Source organism: Rissa tridactyla, chromosome 19 (genome assembly GCF_028500815.1).
Source record: "Rissa tridactyla isolate bRisTri1 chromosome 19, bRisTri1.patW.cur.20221130, whole genome shotgun sequence".
In the NCBI taxonomy this organism is placed as follows: Eukaryota; Metazoa; Chordata; class Aves; order Charadriiformes; family Laridae; genus Rissa; species Rissa tridactyla.
The window spans coordinates 7,669,783-7,686,710 of NC_071484.1; the positions used below are offsets into that span (position 1 = coordinate 7,669,783).

General features: G+C 51.5%; 2 protein-coding genes and 1 long non-coding RNA gene across 3 annotated transcripts; 1 reads left to right on the top strand and 2 right to left on the bottom strand.

Annotated features, from left to right (window-relative positions):
- Positions 1-1,202: 1,202 nt before the first annotated feature.
- Positions 1,203-2,967, bottom strand: HOXB1 (homeobox B1). Its single transcript, XM_054224468.1, has 2 exons — positions 2,367-2,967; positions 1,203-1,620 (listed from the first exon to the last, which is right to left on the bottom strand). The coding sequence occupies exons 1-2, from the start codon at positions 2,965-2,967 to the stop codon at positions 1,295-1,297; spliced, it is 927 nt and encodes a 308-aa protein (XP_054080443.1). The 3' UTR covers positions 1,203-1,294.
- Positions 2,968-11,721: 8,754 nt separating this feature from the next.
- On the bottom strand, positions 11,722-14,605 carry HOXB2 (homeobox B2). The gene is made up of 2 exons (XM_054224725.1): positions 14,087-14,605; positions 11,722-12,916 (listed from the first exon to the last, which is right to left on the bottom strand). The coding sequence occupies exons 1-2, from the start codon at positions 14,478-14,480 to the stop codon at positions 12,285-12,287; spliced, it is 1,026 nt and encodes a 341-aa protein (XP_054080700.1). The 5' UTR covers positions 14,481-14,605; the 3' UTR covers positions 11,722-12,284.
- LOC128919405 (uncharacterized) lies at positions 13,409-15,464 on the top strand. The gene is made up of 2 exons (XR_008469895.1): positions 13,409-13,474; positions 14,093-15,464. It is a non-coding gene; the product is annotated as an uncharacterized LOC128919405 (long non-coding RNA).
- Positions 15,465-16,928: the final 1,464 nt, after the last annotated feature.

Here is a 16,928-nt window from a genome sequence, read left to right on the forward strand (position 1 = left end):
GCAGCAGCCGGAGACCTTTCCTTCCTCCTCCTCCTCCCACCGAGCCCAGGCTCCCCCCGCCCTGTGTCGCGCATTTCCCTGGACGGGAGAGATTTCCATTTCCATTAGAGTAGAGAGGACTTGCGTGTGGAAAAAGTAAACTTTATTAGACTGAGGTAGTTTCATTTCGAGATACAGAGCATGGGGAAGGGAGTGGAAGGGAAATAGGAGATTCCGATTAAGAAACCGCTAGTTTTTCTCGATGACGTTTTTCCCTTTAAAACAATTTTTCACAAAAGTCGCCGTGGTTTTCAGTTGGTCCTACCCTAAAGTTCCTCGTGGGGAAGGGAAACAATTTAGCCATGGTTAAATAATGTTTTTATCGGACTCCGATAAGCCTAAAAGGGTGGGGGTACAAGGAACCGTGCTACTTCGCTCCAAGACTTCAGGCTATCGAGACGTACAATAAATAGCAGGCAGTGCATCAGTGCCTGGGGGAGCCAAGCCCTGCGGCCCCCCCGCAGCCTTGTTCCCATCCACCTTCACACCTCCTACGACAGTGACCGTTGCCCAAAGTACTCCGAGGTCAGCCTTCGCCTCATCTCGTTTCCTCTGATAGCACAACCCTCCCTCCCCCAGGATCAGTAACAGCCACAGTCGCAGAGCGTGTAGAAAACCCTGTAAAGCAGTAATAGTGCAAAATGGTAGCGGAAGAGTTGCGTTTTTTTGCTTTGTGTTTGTGTCTTTGCAGAGGCTTCTTAGCATCTTGGGGGCCTCAGATTTCATTCCAAGATATACATACAGTAAATAAAAGGGAAATAAAAAAATACCCAAAACTTTTTTACAATCTCGCGGGGAGGAAAAACACATCAAACGTAGGATTTTTGCAGGCAAAAGTCGTTGTGCACATTTTTAAAACGGGAGAAAACTAAATTCGTTTTAAAGTTTCTGTAATTGAAAGTGCAGTTCCTATGGGGGGGGAGAAGGGAGGGGGAGAAACGTCCCTGAGACAAACGCCTATTGCTAAGGATGTACGAGGACACGGCTGCTCCTTTGGAGTCCAGTGTTTTACAGAGGGTCTATAAATTAAGAGAGAGAAATGCGAGCGGGAGAACCGGTATCACACGTGTGGAGGTGGCCGGAGCCGAGGGGACTGCTCGTAGGGAAGCCTGGCCTTCCTTCCACGCCTGTGTGCGGTCGGGGCTGTGCGTGGGAGGTGCGTGTTCGTGCCTGTGGGTCTGCTGGGGTCTGCGGGGAGCAGCTGCCCCTCGAGGGCAGCCCCGGGCTGGTCCCTGCGTCCCCGCGGGGACGCGTTTCAGGAAGACACCGAGCTGGGAGAGGCCTCAGGTGAGGTGCAGTTGGACTGATCCGAGGCTTCGCTCGCTTCCTTGGCAGACCTGGAGGCAGCAGCCGGGGCGAGACCTTCCTTTTCCCTCTTCTTCTGCTTCATCCGCCTGTTCTGGAACCAGATCTTGACCTGGGTTTCGTTGAGCTCCAGGGTAGCGGCGATCTCCACCCGCCGGGCCCGGGTGAGGTACTTGTTAAAGTGAAACTCCTTCTCCAGCTCCGTCAGCTGCTTGGTGGTGAAGTTGGTGCGGATGGTGTTGGGCTGGCCCAGCAGTCCGTACTCCGACACTTTAGCTGTTAAGGAGCAAACACCAACAGGGCAGGAGCAACCAGAGAAATTCCCTTGCTGGGACGTGGCGGGGCGGGGGGGCTTTCCCCCGCTCCTCTCCTCTCCTGGGCATTTGGTCCCTCCACCGCCCGGAGCTTCGTGCTCCCTCCCGGATCCTCAGCTACCCCTGTCTTCCCAGCCCAGGAATACGGACTTCACCGGGCTCTGCAGAGCTGTCCCCCCCTTTCCCTTGTAACCATTCCCCCCAGTTCCCTGCAAACTACCATGAAACTTGAACGTGCGTGGGAAGGAGTGGAAGGGGAGGGCGAAGGTGATGATGAGGGGAGGAGGGAAGATTGTGATTTAAGGAAGGTTGTGGAGAAGGAAGTTGAACAATAGGAGAGTGGAAGCCACGACTGTGGAAGAAGCAGGAAGCCTGGAGAATTTCCTATTCCGAGCTGGGCTTAAATCGCATTGGGCCTGCGGGAAACTGAGCTCAGGGACCCTCCATCAGGCGTGTCTGGGAAATCTCTAGCTGGCTTTTCCGCAGCGCTGAGCTGGTGTTAAAAAAAAAAAAAAAAAAAAAAAAAAACAAAAACAAACCCCCAAAGCAAAACAAATCTGTGTTCCCCTGGAAGATGAGCCCAGTCACCTTGCGTACAAACCCCGGAGAAGGCAACCTTTCCTTGCAGGGCTGGGGAGCTGCCCCCCGCCTCCCTCCTCCCCCGGCTGGGGACCATCCTCACCCAGCTCTGCCCTCCCCCAAACTCACCTGTCTTGGGGGGGTTCCTCTTCACTTTCATCCAGTCGAAGGTTTGCGTGGCGCTGGCGCCGGGGGGGCACGGCTCGGAGGGGCACGCAGGGTCTTTGTCCTCGTTTAAAGAAGGCGAGAGGTTACTGTAAACGCCGGGCAAGTAGCCGGGCTGCTCCTGCCCGTAAAGGTGTTGCTGCTGGTACTGCCCAGCGGCCCCGCAGTAGCTCTCTGCTAAGGAGCTGAGGTTGGATCCCGCGTTGGCGGAGTAGCCGGCCGCTTGGAAGTACACGCCATCCGCGTCCTGCTGGCCGAGGTAGAGCTGGTGGTGGCCGTAGCTGGGGCTGCAGGTTTGGGCCGGGTACCCGGCGGCCGGGGCAGCGCCCGCGAAGGGGATGGGGCGCCCGGAGGAGGGAGGGTGGTAGCCGGGGTTCTGCGGGGGGAGATGGGCGGCCGCGCTCCCTCCCACGCCAAAGCGCCCGTCTCCGTTAAAAGTGTCACTGGCGGGGCTACCTGAGCAGGAGAGGAAGGAAGGGGAGCTTTGCTCTAAATGGTGGTAGGCGCCCGTCCCACGGTTACAAATTGCATACTCTAAGAAGGAGTTCATCCTAGTATTGTCCATCTGCCACTGATGGAGGAGGGTCAGCCTGTTTTGGGGGGGATTCCGCCTGCCCTACAACCTTTAGATAGTATGTCAAAGCTGTAAAACTTCCTTCCATGCATCGCTGGCCCTCGAACCCCTCAGCCTTCGGCGGGGCCGGGGTGGGGGCAGGGGGAGGCGGCCACGTGGTCCGCCCCCAGCCCAATGAGCGAGGGGCTCCTGAAGTTTGTCACATCTCTGAGCTCATCCATCAAGGCCCTGACATTTGCATGACAAAGGGGTTTCAATCAAACCCTGCCCATCAATCTGATAACAACACGAATACGTCAAAATCTTTCCTCAAAGACTTTAAAAGAGAGGAGGGAGGTGGGGTGCGGGGAGGTGGAGGGGAAGAGGGGCTGGGGGAAGAATTAGAATTATACACAACTGTTTTAAGTGCTAAAAAGGCTCCCAAGTTATGCGAGTAGCCAGTTTCAGCAGAACTTCCCCTTACCCCAACTTAAAAAGGTTTTCCCCAATCCTAGCTCCATCTGAGAAAAAGAAAGACAGAGGGAAAAGAGGTAGGGAGGTCTGACTACTCTTTCCCCCAGGCACAAAAGGATGCTCTTTTCTTCATTTCGAAACTTTGCCTACAAAGTGGCTTGAAGATGTTTGGCGTTTTCTGGGCTGAAGAGTCTAATAAAAGCTCCGAAGAAAAAAAAGGCTCCATGTGTTCTAATTTTGCCACACCGGCTTTGTGTCTAGGGCCAGTGTGGGTAAAAGCAACATAATTAAATCAATATTCTAATGAGGCCATGAAATAAAGTTAGGAAGACAGAATGTCTTTTGTTGGAGAAATACCATGCCCAGTTTAGCAGTTGGAGGAATGGAACTAAAAATGATCCGTATGTCTATCTTCATGTCCTCCTACCCATCCACTCACCCATGCACCTACCTATCTACACATTTACTACTGAAAACAGCAGCTGTTTTAAGGGCTTTAACCAATGCTGGAACTTTAAGCTCCTCTTTTCCATGGCAAACCTGATTTGATCTTTCTCCAAATCTGTTGCCACTGGAGCTTTCCCCTAGCAGAGTCCAGCTGATGAGTAGGTGGAAAGACACTGACTTCAGGCCGGCCACTCCACTGCTGAGAGAATGGAAACATAGGTAGGCAACATTTATTTACTTGTTAGCAGAAGGGAGACAAGAGCACCCAACAATATGACGCCCACAGTCATTTGTTACTTGTCAAGATATTTACTGGTTATTCAGCCTCTAAGAAGAACCAGGAGGGCTCTTTTTTTTTTTTTTTCTTTCCCCAGGCCAAAAGTTCACTTTGAAAGGCATAAACACGGCCTTCAGTTGGTAGGTTTGGCTGATGCAACACGTTGGGGTAACATTTGTTAAGAAACTGCAACACAGACAGCCACGACACCAACCTTCCTCCCTCCTTTAGATCCCCCCCGAGAGAAAGTGTGAGTTTTAGCCAATTACAATTCTCGCCCTTCAATAAAAAGAATAAGGAGAAAACTATTTCCAGAGCTGCGTGCCTATTTATTCATTTATTCTGCCGACTTTGCTGATGCTGAGATATTCAAGAAGAAAATCTTTCAGGTTACAAATGTTCTCTGAAACTCGCTACCTCCTTTTTTGCATAAAACAACCAAAAGTGATTATAAAGATTCAAAGCAACTCTCATGTCATTCCACTTGCAAGAGAAATCGGTTTCTAATTTGATTCCAGGAGTGCTTTTTATATTATGTTGCACTCGCGTTTAAATTTAATGTATTATATTTAAACGATGTCTACAATAGATGATTTATGGGTGTAAAATGAAAAAAGAAAAGGATAGATGTTTATTTCATCCATGAATCAATTGTTTCATATTGTCTGATAATTTTCCACTGTGATCTCACTCCACTGTTACATTAAGGGGATGCTTTATGTCATTAAAATACAGCTGTCTTCTGGAGTTTCAGAATTAGCTCCGAGAGAGTTCACTGCTGCGGAGTTATGGAGGAAAAAGTTTTGCTATTCACCTCCTCCCAGCGAAGGCTAAACCAAAGTTTAGACCTGAGGCAGCTCTGGGTGAAAGCACGGAGTTTCTTTGGTAGATGGGAAAATCAGCCAGGACGGGATCAAAATTTCAGCCATGAAATGCAGTAAGTATCCCGACCCGAGCAGGGGATGAAATGAGGTCCCCGGGCTCCTGGACTGCAACCCCACTTTTGGGGGAAAGTGAAGATATTGGGGAGGTGGGTGTGTGAAAGTGAAGATAGAGCTGAGGAGGGGATGTGCGGAGGTGAAGTCGCTTTGGCAAAGGCTTTTTTTGTCTCTCAGTTGAGGTAACTGTCAGATCACGAAAGGTGGGGTGTTGGAGCCGATTTCCCCCCAGAAAGGAAGTCCAGGCGGCAGGATACCGGGCAGGTCTCGGGGTGTGCTGGCTTCCCACCCCCTGCCCGGAGCCGGCACATCCGGGGCTCCCCTGGCCGCCCCTCCCCGGAGCTGCCAGGCTGACGGCCCCGGGCAGGGCGAGCGGGGTAGCAGCGCTTCAGCCCACGCTGTCCTCCGGCTGACCTCCCCAAAGTGGTACGGTCTTCCCCAAAATGCATGGCTTGTGGCGACTGCGCGGTATTTTCGAAAACCGCAGCGTCAACGTGCATGCAGGCGCACTGGGAACGGCTTAGGAATCGCTTTTCCGAATTTCCTGCTTAGCCCCTCGCCCTGGATCCGATATAAAATTGCTGCTGTTATTATTATTGATTTCCATTCCCCTTGTGGAGAAGGTGTGAGACCCAGTTTCGGTGCAGACTTTCATAACCTGCAGGAGAAAGAAATACCACATTATTGTTAACAAGCAATCGCCGGGTGAGCCTATCACTTACACGTTTATTTCTGTAAAACCTCCTTTATGGGGAGCTGAGAGAGGGAAGGCGGTCAAACAAAAGGTGTTGGTGGAGATTCTCGAATTATCAGAGCTTTCTCCTATATCCCCCCGAAATAGTTACTTAGCCTTTCACTATATTAACTACCTGATTTTCACTTATGTATAGAGGGAGACAGTAATTATTCCTACCCCCTAAACCACAGACGGTGCCGTTTTGGGGATGCTGCTGTTGTTCACAAAACAGGATTAAAACAAATTCTCGAGAGATGGATGATGCTAGAAGGTGAGCGGGGAAGTTTTAGCTCTTTGATTCCTGGAAAAAGAAACTCTGCTGTCCAGGAGCGTGGTCGGCTGCTCGGTGGGAGGCAGAAGAAATCACTTCTTTACCTCCTGGTCCCGATTCCTTGCCCGGCACTGTGTGTGCGGGACTCCGCAGAGCTGCATCCCCGCTCCCCGAGAGCCGATGCTGGCCTAAAGCACTTCGGGAGCTACCGCCCCTAAACCGCAGGCTTTATTTGATGAGCAGATTAAGAAATGAGGAGGTCACCAGCAGAATAAGGTTTTGGTGGCGGGGGACTTCCGATGCCCACCACAGGCATCCCGTGCCCTTGGCCCCTCCATCCACCCCGAGGCAAATCCCGGGGCAGCTCATCTGCTCGCACACCCACACCCTCTCACTACAAAATGGGGCTTTTGACCCCCTAGGGAAAACCACGCCTTTTGTTCCAACCCGATGAAGATATCGTATTAAAATAAACCTTTTCTTGAGAGCAGTTTCTCCCTTTTAGCGGCATAAAGCGGTTCCACAAAACTCGGGGCTGCAGCAGCCTGGCGGCGGGGAGAGCAGGGGAGATTTCTCCCTTCCCTAAGAGACGGTTTGTTTGATTTCAAACAACTCTCCTGACATGAGGGATAGGGCCCTTCTGAAGGCGGTTTGTGGAAACACGTCTTATAAGAAATCCTAACGCGAGAAGTTTTCTGTGCAGGCGACACAGAAGGAATGTAGCATTTCCAAAGGCTCCAGAGTGCTCGGAGTCTTCAGATACTTCGTTTTGGAGTTAAATATAACTCTCTGCAGAGAAAGTTTGTGTCGTGCGTAAGAAATGTCACTTTTGGCTCCTGGCGGGGTGATTTATAAGAAGCACTGCTGACGCTGGGGGTGCGTGTTTGGCTGCGGACTTCGTTATCACCAAAAAGGACTCGTCCCCAGAAATTGTCAGAGAAATTTATAGCCCCGGCATGTGTCTTGGTTAGATCATAGCCTGCTAAGCTATATTTGGGGCTAAAAACTGAAGAGGGGAAAATAAAACTGAATATGGAAAAATGCTTCAGAGTTTGGGAGTCCAAAGAAATGCAGAAGGAATCCTTTTAATGAGTTACAAGCGCCGGGCTATCCCCGAGCTGCAGAATAAATACGAGACAATTAAGATAAGATACAATAGTTCTTATCTGCCGCTCTCGGGAGCGGGGCGGGCGCGGCGGCGGGGACCGGCCGGGCGCCGGGCGGGGGACCGGCACCGTGACCAGCTCCAGCACGATGTCGTGAGGGTCCCTGGACGGGGACTGTCAGCGTCCCCCGGAGGGGATGGGCGCCTCTTAACCAGGGAAAGGGACGTGTTTTGTGTTCTCGATCTCCTGAACAATACTTTGAGTGGAAGATTTGGGTGAGAAATGCCTCTTTCGGTATTTTTCCTTGTCAGGATGGCACTAACCGCTCAAATCCCGCCTCCTCCTGCGCCAAAACATCAAATTCCTCCTCCGACGGCTCTGGGGAACCTGTCCTGTTTCCCTGTGAATCGCATCGGCTATTTCTCTCTGGTCCCCAGGGCAGGGGTGTGTCTGTAAACCGGCTCGTCTCACTAATGAGGTTCATTTAAGCCTTTCTACTGGGTGAGGGCGAGAGGAGAGGTCTGTATCTGCTGCTCCTGCGTGCAGCGGTGCTTTCCCTCGTAGCAGGCAGACCCTGTGCGCTCCTCATCCCGGCCGAGCCCCGCTCCGGGCCGTCCTTGCCTTCCCCCAGGACAGCTCGGCAACCCCGAGGGAGCCTCGCCCGGGCCCGGTTGGGTCTCGGCTCAGGGCCGGCCTCGGGCCGCTCCAGGGCGGTGCACGGCCGGGACCGAACCCGAGGGGTCCCAAACCCTCCGCGTTTCGTTCAGATCCAGCATCTGGCAGGCCCGGCGTGGGCTAACTCGACCAAAACCCGCCCTTTAATAAGTGCATGAATTTATTAATAACTTCATCGACGTTGCTAATATGAGTAGGTCCGCATTATTAATATCCACCAGCGTTAAACAGTATTCCACTGAGGATGAGGACTAGATTCACGTGGGCGAACTGCAGCGTTTCTTAAGTTAGTTTCCCCGGACCCGGCAATCTGTATTTTCCCCTGCGATGTATATAAAGAGGGAAAAAAACATCCGGCAAAGCTGGGATAGAGGCGGGAGGTGCCAGGATGTCGAGCAGGAGGTGGTTCCCTCTGCCAGCTCCTTCCTTTGATGGTGGTGGAGCATTAGGGGCACTCCTCAAGCTCTGGCCACAGAGGACTGGGATGCGGTCAAGTGCTGGAAAAGAATGCTACAACACAGCTGGGAAAACGGTCCCTGGAAGGATATTCCCGGAAAGCCGGAGTCTGGCACCGGCAGCTGAGGAAGACTGGGATGAATCCCCAGGAGAAGTTAACTCTTCCCACCTCACCCATCAAAGGCTCAGCTCCTTCTTCCCTCTCTCCCCCGCGTTTCCTTCACAGAAGGTTTTCCGCCTCGAGCCTTCCCGTAGCTCGAATGGGTTGGTTCAACATCTTCAGGGCTTCGAGTAGCTCTTTAGCAAACACATCCCCAGACTAGATCAGCACAAGATAAATATTACTTTAACACCCCTACAACACGTGCGAGCGTATCTCATTTGCATATTTCTAGGTTAATAATCGTGAGGCAATTGCAGTGTTTTGACAACGATCAAGAGCTGAATACGCTTAATATGCTTAATATATGCCCTCCAGTTGCACAGAACAGAAGGGCAGGGTTGCAAATATGCATTCCCCATTTGTTTGACATTTTGAAGAAGGTAAAGAATGGCTGAACTAATGGCGAAATCTTACAGTCATTCAATAATTTAGATTTTATTGAATATTCCCCTTCTTTCCTCCGACATTTCAGTCTTGCTAATTAGGACAAATAAGAAGGGGCCTGCTGTTAGCAAGGATAATAACTGGCGAGGTTCCATTTATTAAGTCACTTTCCGTGGGTGTAGAATTGATCTGTGGCTGTGACTGGCATGCTTTCTAGACCTGCAGCAACTTTGAGAAGTCATTATGATCTGCAGCAGGGCCCTTGTTAGAGATTTGTATTGATAAGGTGTCAGGGTTTACGTTGGGGGGTTCGTGGAAACCCCTTCCCTGCTCCCGTCCCATCCTGGCGCTGGGGGGAAGCCGCCCCCTCCCAGCTCCCTGCAAAGGGGGACCCTGCAGTGGACGGTGTCCCTCTTGTCCCCTCCCCTCCGCCTCTCCCTTCCCCTCCTCCCTTCCCCACGGAAAGGGCGTGTGTGTTTGTGGAAATCCGCTGCACGATCGATTTGCGGAGAGATCTATCTATGTGCACCTATTTTTGAAGTTGAATAAGAAGTTCCCTTCTTTGGAGGGACAAAGGGGATGTGCAGATCCATGATCTGGACCGGGACCGGGCAGGGCTGAGCGGCCCTGGGGACCGGAGAGGGCCCCGCCGTTGCGAGCACGGACTGCCCGGCAGCGCTCGGGGCTCTTGGCGTGGGCCAGCCCCGACCGTCTGATTCCCTGCTCCTGCCGTCCCCCAACAAGCCTGTATTCAGGCTTGCGAGGGGGAGGAGGCGGGAGGAGAAATATGTAAAGCACTGGAACAAATGGCGCTTTGATAGACAACGTCTGGCAGTGCCAACGCTGCCGCTGAGTATGTTCCAGAAGCTGGAGATATTAAATAAACTTAAAGATAATGAATAGCCTTCTGTGGTACTTGGGCTGTGCCTGGGTTTTCTTCCCCCCCGAATGGCTCTGGGACTTCCAGAGCGAAGAGGAACCGGTGAGAGAGGGCAGCGCGATGGGGGAGGCATGTGATGACTCCCAGGATGGGATGCGAAGGCAACTCGTCTGCAGGCAGCGCAAACTATGCACTAGGCGCTTCCTTTTATTTATGGGAAGGTGTTAAGTAATGTTCACTTGCATATTTTAATTGCAATCTACTTCGATTTTCAGTATAAACCTACTCTTTCCCGGAGTGAGATGCTAGCAGGTTTGAAACGTCTGCTCGTTTGGGAGGGAAAGAGGCTGGCAATATTATTAAGAATAAAAAGGTAGCCGTAAAATCACCCCCTCTATGTTACAGCGGGAAGAGACAATCCAGATCTTCGCGCAGCAATTTCGAAAACATCTGTCGAGGGCTTGCTTTATTTTATTTTATTTCCTTTCACAGCCCGAAGTAGAAAGCAAGCCTGGCTTCTGATGCTCTTAATCCGAAATAAAATACCGGGCCACCTCGCGGAAGTTTCCCGGACTCCACGGTTCTCCCGGGGACTCCTGGGGGAGGGGGTGGGTGACACCTCCCAGGCCAGCCCCAGGGACGCAACAACGGCCCGGGACCCTGCGGGGTGGGGTGGGGGGGACGGCAGCCCCCCGAGGAAACCCCCCGAAGGCCAGACCATAAAAAATAACCCTAACCCTAAAGAATAAGGCTGGTGGCAACGTCGCTTGTCATGGCCGCTCCGCTCTTCTCCGCGGCTCCCTGCGCCATTTTAAGGCCGCGGGTCCCCCCCATGATTCCCGGCCGCTCGCCTCCTGCCCCACGCTCCCCCCGAGCTCGCCTTTCCGCGTTACTTTCGCACAAACCCCGCTTGAACGCCTACCACATTTCTGCCGTGGCTGAGGAAACACCAATGACTTAGCAAAGACGTAATATGATTTATTTTGGGTGTCACCGCGATTGATTCCTGCGCTGACCCCTTTTCATTCATAAGCCTCCCCACCCCCCCCCGCCTCACTCTCCCTCCTTGATATATGAGTTTTGTATTTAAAATTACATGTTGCCAGAAAGCTTTCGTAAAGGGATCCGCGAGCCGGGACAGAGCAGCACAAATTGCTGTGGAAGGAGATCACAGATTTATAAGGCTTGGGGTGGTGGGGGGGGTATGTGTGTGTGTGCTGGTTTGTACTGTTGAAAAAAGGAGAGGAAAAAAGAAAGGCCTTTTTCAGGCTGATCTCTTACCCCTTTTTCCTCTATAGCATTTATTTGTTGACTAAAGTGCTGCCACGCACCACCCTCCCAGGGTGGATTTTTTGCATTTTCTCAAAATCCTCCCTTTCCGCCTCTTTTTTGGTACTCCGGGGCATTTACAACACCCATAATCGCGATATGGCACGGCTGTGTTTTCTGCTGCAAGAGCCGAGAGAAGGGGGAGTGGGCTGAAGGCAAGAAGCGGCGCTCGCCTGGCCAGGCCGGGCTGTGGGAGAAGCGCGGGGGGGTGGGGGGCGGGATCGCCGCGGGGAACGGGCCGCGGAATGTGCGGGGGCTCCGCGGAGCGGCCGCGGCCCCCGCGCCTCTCCGAGCCCGGCCTTTGTGTCGGTTTCCATCCCTTTATCCGGAGATTTCCTTACAGGAGGGATTTGCAGTTACAAAAATATAACAGCAAACATTAAAATTGGAAACAAATGTCTGCTTTGGTTTGGTAAAAAAATTAAATAAATAAAAACCAATGCAAACAGAACTGAATACAGCAAATATTTCTGACTCCCGAAGCCTCTTGAAGTGTTAGTTGGGAGCAATGTCTTTTGTCTCCTCTCTCAATGCACACGAGGAGATCATTACTGCAAAGCAGGAAAGAGGAAGGCGAATGATTTAGGCAAAAAATATCACATTTTCGAACGAAATATGTAGCAACACACGTTTCTTGGTTTTATAAAGACATTTATTTACTCTATGAAAATAATGTACAATAAATAATTTGCCATTTACTATTAAAGGATTTGAATAAATAGTCTACATCTAAAACTTAAAAAGAGGAAGGAAAATTCCTCTGTTTTTATTTTATTTTATTAAGAAATCTAAAAGTCTCGTTCTGATTCCTGAGAAAGTCGCTTGAAGGATTTACAAATGTTTTCTCTTGGGGGCTGACATCTCTGACGTGCGTGAGAACTATCGGGTGCTTTCTTTAAAATAAATAAGAAAAAAATATTAAAACTATACTTAAATACCTGCATTTAGCAAAACTCGGGCCGTTCTTTCATGTGAGCCTCCTAGAATAAATATTGGGAGGGTGATGCGGGTCCCACAGTGTGAGAAGCTTTAAAAGAAAGTGTTTGGGGGGTGGAATGAGTTGATTGAATGAGAGATGGCTGGGGTTTATTTTTGGGGTGCCCCCCCTCCTTGCGGAAGCCTGGGGGGAGCTGGCGGTGGCTCGGGACGGGACAGAAACCAGAAACGGTGAGGCGGGCGGGGAGCGGGGGCGGCTATTGGAAATTTAAATGTTGCAAATCTATAGTACAAAGTGCGCTTGTAAAAAAGTCCAAGTCTTCCTCGGAGAAGTGGACGGGGCTCTCCAGGGAGCCCTGGAGACCGGGGGAAAGCCCCTCCGAGAGCTGCAGGCAGGACTCTGCCGAGAAGATGCTCAGCTCTGGCAACAAAGGCGAGTCCTGGCTCTCGGGGTAGGCACGGTCCGAGGGGCCGGCGACGGCCCCGGGCTCCCCCCTGGCCCCCGCCGCCGCGAACCGCGGGCTCCCGGGCTCCTCGCTCCCCGGCTTCTCCCTCCGGTAGGGCCCGCCGGTCTCCGGAGCCGGCCCGAAAGCCGGGCTCTCCTCAGCCTCCTCCGCCGGGTCGCTGCCCTCGTCCAGGTTGGGGTAGGCGAGATCCCCGTCAGGGGTTTCTTTGTACTGGGTTTGCCTCTTGTGCTTCATCCGGCGGTTCTGGAACCAGACCTTGACTTGCCGCTCGGTGAGGTCGAGCAGAGCCGCGATTTCCACCCGCCGGGGCCTGCAGAGGTATTTGTTGAAGTGAAATTCCTTCTCCAGCTCCAGCAGCTGCGTGTTGGTGTACGCGGTCCGGAGCCTCCTGGAGCCGCTGGTGTCTGCCAGCCCCTGGATGTCTTAAACACATAAAAAACCGCACGTTGCAAAGAGAGGGAGCGGGGGCAAGCGGAGGGTCCGGATCCGTCCCCTCCCTGTTGCGGGCAGGGCAGAGCCGTGCCCCGCATTAACGAGCATGAGTGTGTGTGGGGGGGAGCCGTTACGGGAAAAAAATAGATGTTTTATTAAACTCTTCCCACCGTGGAAGAGGCTTGGAAATCACTTTCCTTGTCCCACGGAGGAGAAAGGATTTTTCTCCCTGGCCCCTTCCTTCAGGGACCTTCCTTCTCTGCCATCTTCGCGAACAAGGGGAATTTCGACCCTTTCCTTCCTTTTATTTTTTTTTTTTCTTTTGCCGGTAGTCCGGGGACGGACGCTGTGGGGCTTTGATTTCATTATTCCTGTATTATCTGGCCAATGAGCTCCGGTGTCCGCCCTTCTCCTGCCCGGCGTTTACCTGAACGGTGCCATTAAAATACTGAAACACTGAATTGTGCCTTAAACACTTTGTCCCGGGGGAAGGAGGGTCCCTGTCCAGGGCTGCTGAGCTCCCCGGCCAAGAGGAGCCTCAGGGAGAGGTTATCACTTTATTGGGGGATTAGGGGGGATTTGGGGGTGTATTTAGTTTATTTTGCCATGGGGAACTGGCTCTCCCCACTGTGCTGGGCGCTGAGAGTCCAGCTCTCGCTCTTTCCACTTCCCCATCCTGCTGGGAGCAGCCGCCGCGTTACCCACCCGTCTTTCTTTCCCCCCTCCGCTCTTACTTCGGGTTTTTTGGCTTTTTTTTTCCCTCCTGTAGGCTGTAAAAAAACAAATAACTCAGGGCTGGGAGGGAAAATCAAACAAATGGAGCTGTGGCTCGGCTGCCAGGTCCCCCCGCTGGAGCTAATAAAGAGCCCGGCTCCCCCCGGCCCCCTCTCCCTCTTTGCTTTCGCAGGAGTTACATCAATTTGCTCTTTTATTTGCGGGGGGAGAAGGCAGGAGAACCCCCCCCTCCCTCGGCTGTGTACATTGCTGCGGTGTATTTTATTGCGTGACATGCGTTCGGGGGAGGTGCGGGGCAAAGTCTGCTGGAGGGCGGGGGGGGCTGGGGTAGGGCTGCTCTGGGGTCGGGGAGTGGGGGGCATTGTTTATTATTCGGATCCTCTCCGATTTCAGCAAATACCCCCTCACCCCCTCATTATACGAACCTGCAGGAGATCCTGCGGCAGGGACCGGCACCGAGGAAGATGATGGGGGGGAAGAGGAGGAAGAAGAGGATGGAGCCTGGGTAGATTTCTTGGAGGATTTCTTCTCCTTCATCCAGGGGAATTCCGCTGCCAAGGGGCCGGGCTGTGCCGGAGGCTGGGGCTGGAGCTGGAGCAGGCCATGAGATGCTCTTTTTTGGCTCCTCGGTCTTGCCTGGCTGCTGGAACAAGGATTCAGGCTGAGGACGGTTTGCTCAAAAGGAGGAGGAATTAATGTCGAGTCCTTGATTGATGAAGTTTGAAATGTCTCCAGGACAGCGGGAAGAGACGTCAGGCACTCTGCGAGCGAAGGCTGGCTATTTATAAACCCGATCTCCCTCTCAAATTCAAAATTCATGGCTTTTCCAGGGCCCAGGGTTTAAAAAGTGGGAGGGGGGAAGAGGGAGGAGGAGGGGGAGAGGGAAAGAAATCTGAGGGCCTCAGTTTTTATGGCAGTGATGATGATGGTTCTCGGGCTTTTTATAATTGTTATATTGCTGATAATACAGGCGTATGGGGACCTTGCTCTATTAAACTCGAGACTGGGGCGAAATTGCAGCCAATTCCTGGTCACGTGGCCAGCCCTGGCCAATGGCAGGCGGGGCCTGGTGGCAAACAGAAAGCATTATTTTCTTTAATTGATTAAAAAAGGCGAGAGAAGATCCCCAGAAAAGTCCCCTCCTCCCCTCCGCCGCCATCCCTCCTCGGCCGGCCGCGGGGCGACGGGCGGCTCTGCCGGGGCCGGGGGCTGCGGCCAGGGAGCTGCTGCCTGCGCTGCCTGTGCCGTGCGGCTCCAGACTCCCTCGCTGAGCTCCCGAGTGTTTGTACCCCCGAGGAGGGGGTAACCAGGCGTGGGAAAAGGGGCTTTCCCCCCCTCCGAGGAAATGCAGCCAGGGAAACGCAGCCTAAACCGCGAGCCAGACGGGATCTCGGGTCTGGCAACCGAGGCCGGGAGTGCCTGATGCATTTGCATATCATATATATATATATATGTATTGCAGAGCTTGGGAAGTTCAAGCCAGCAGGAGGGTTTGGTCAGGAGGTTTGTGTCTGAGTCTGGGTATGAACACTTAGGAAATCAAGTGAGCTTTCAAGTCAAGTATATTTAAATCGGCCTGATTTACCTGGTTAAATTACTTTTAAAGGAACAGCATAATCCTTCTGCTTCTAAAGCCAGACTTAATGGATTCTTTGTGCTTTCCTTAAAGGCCAAACATATTTTAAGGTCAAGGATATCTTTGAAATCACGTTTCTTCCTTCCCATCTTTTTTCCCCCTTTTCCCCCACCGCCAATAAACAGCGCCACTTCCAGAGTTTACAAAATAAATAAATAAAACGAAAAGCCATTTCCCAGGAAGATTTTTTTTTCTTCCTTTTAAAGTGCCCGGGTCCACACAAACCAAAAAGAAGAGAGAAACGATCAATCTTTTTCTCGAAAGACTTTTGACAGCTCGGCCTAACTCAGCTAACAAATTTGGCTTTTGCTAAAGAGTTACTTAAACCAAGAAAGATTCAAGAAGTTTAATTCAAGGGTCTGAATTCAGGAAGTCTAGGAAGCAAAAATTTGGGGGGAGGAAAAAAAATAAGCTTCTTGCGGTAGAATGGAAATGTGGCTGGTTTGCAGTTTGTTTGTTCAAGGTCCATTTCTCCCATTTTGCAGCAGAGAGGGACTGGCGGGGCTGCATTCACGCAGGGAGAAGCCTAGAAACTTTTGTCAGTTCAAGCATCTGTGTGGGTGGTAAGGGTTTCTGAGAAACACATAATAAATCTAAAGCTGAAGCCGAGGCCGAAGCGCAGTTTAGCAAAGGGTGGGGGGAAGAAAATAAAAAAGCATTTACAAAACGCAGCTTGATTGAAGGGAGAATTTCCATAAATATTTCCTATATGTGAACACACTTACCGAAATCAGCATAAATCTACTCAATCTCGGCAGATCAGGACTTTTATAAAAATTAATAGTTGAGTTTCCGGTCATTTCTTGCTTGTTTGGTTTAAAGTGGCATTTGGGGGGTCTCGGGCTTTGTCCCGAGGCTGCCGGTTCCTCCCCGCGCTTTGAGGGACGGGGTGGGGAGCTGGGAGACAGCGAAAGAGTTTGGGATGCAAAAGGAAAAATCTTTCCATCCGTTTCCAACTGGTCTCGCTGCTTTTGCTAACACTAAAGTTGCAAGGAAATAAAATGAAAGAAAGAAGGAAGGAAGGAAGGAAGGAAGGAAGGAAGGAAGGAAGGAAGGAAGGAAGGAAGGAAGGAAGGAAGGAAGGAAAGAAAGAAAGAAAGAAAGAAAGAAAGAAAGAAAGAAAGAAAGAAAGAAAGAAAGAAAGAAAGAAAGAAAGAAAGAAAGAAAGAAAGAAAGAAAGAAAGAAAGAAAGAAAGAAAGAAAGAAAGAAAGAAAGAAAGAAAGAAAGAAAGAAAGAGAAAGAAAGAAAATAAAAAACCTCTTGGGGAAAGAGGGATTTTTTCCCACGCACCAGACGGAGGCACAAGAAAAGAAATATCTCCCTCCTCAAGGGGCAAGGCATCACCTTATACGAATAAATTCACAGAGTTAGTGAGCGACAGAGAAATGCAATAATTGTAAAACAAACCCGGGCCTGCTTCTTTAGTGCAAATTAAAGTGGGGCTGTGAGGAGCTGGAGGAGGGGGAGCCCATCGCCAAACTGAGAGGTGTCACGCTCCGAGCCTCGGAATTGCCTTCTTTTTTCCACGATTTTAACTAGCTCCTGGGAATCCCTGACACAAACCCCAGCAACATGGCGACCGGGATGCGAGGCTGGGAAAATTATATTCAAGGAGGGGGGGTGGGGGGGT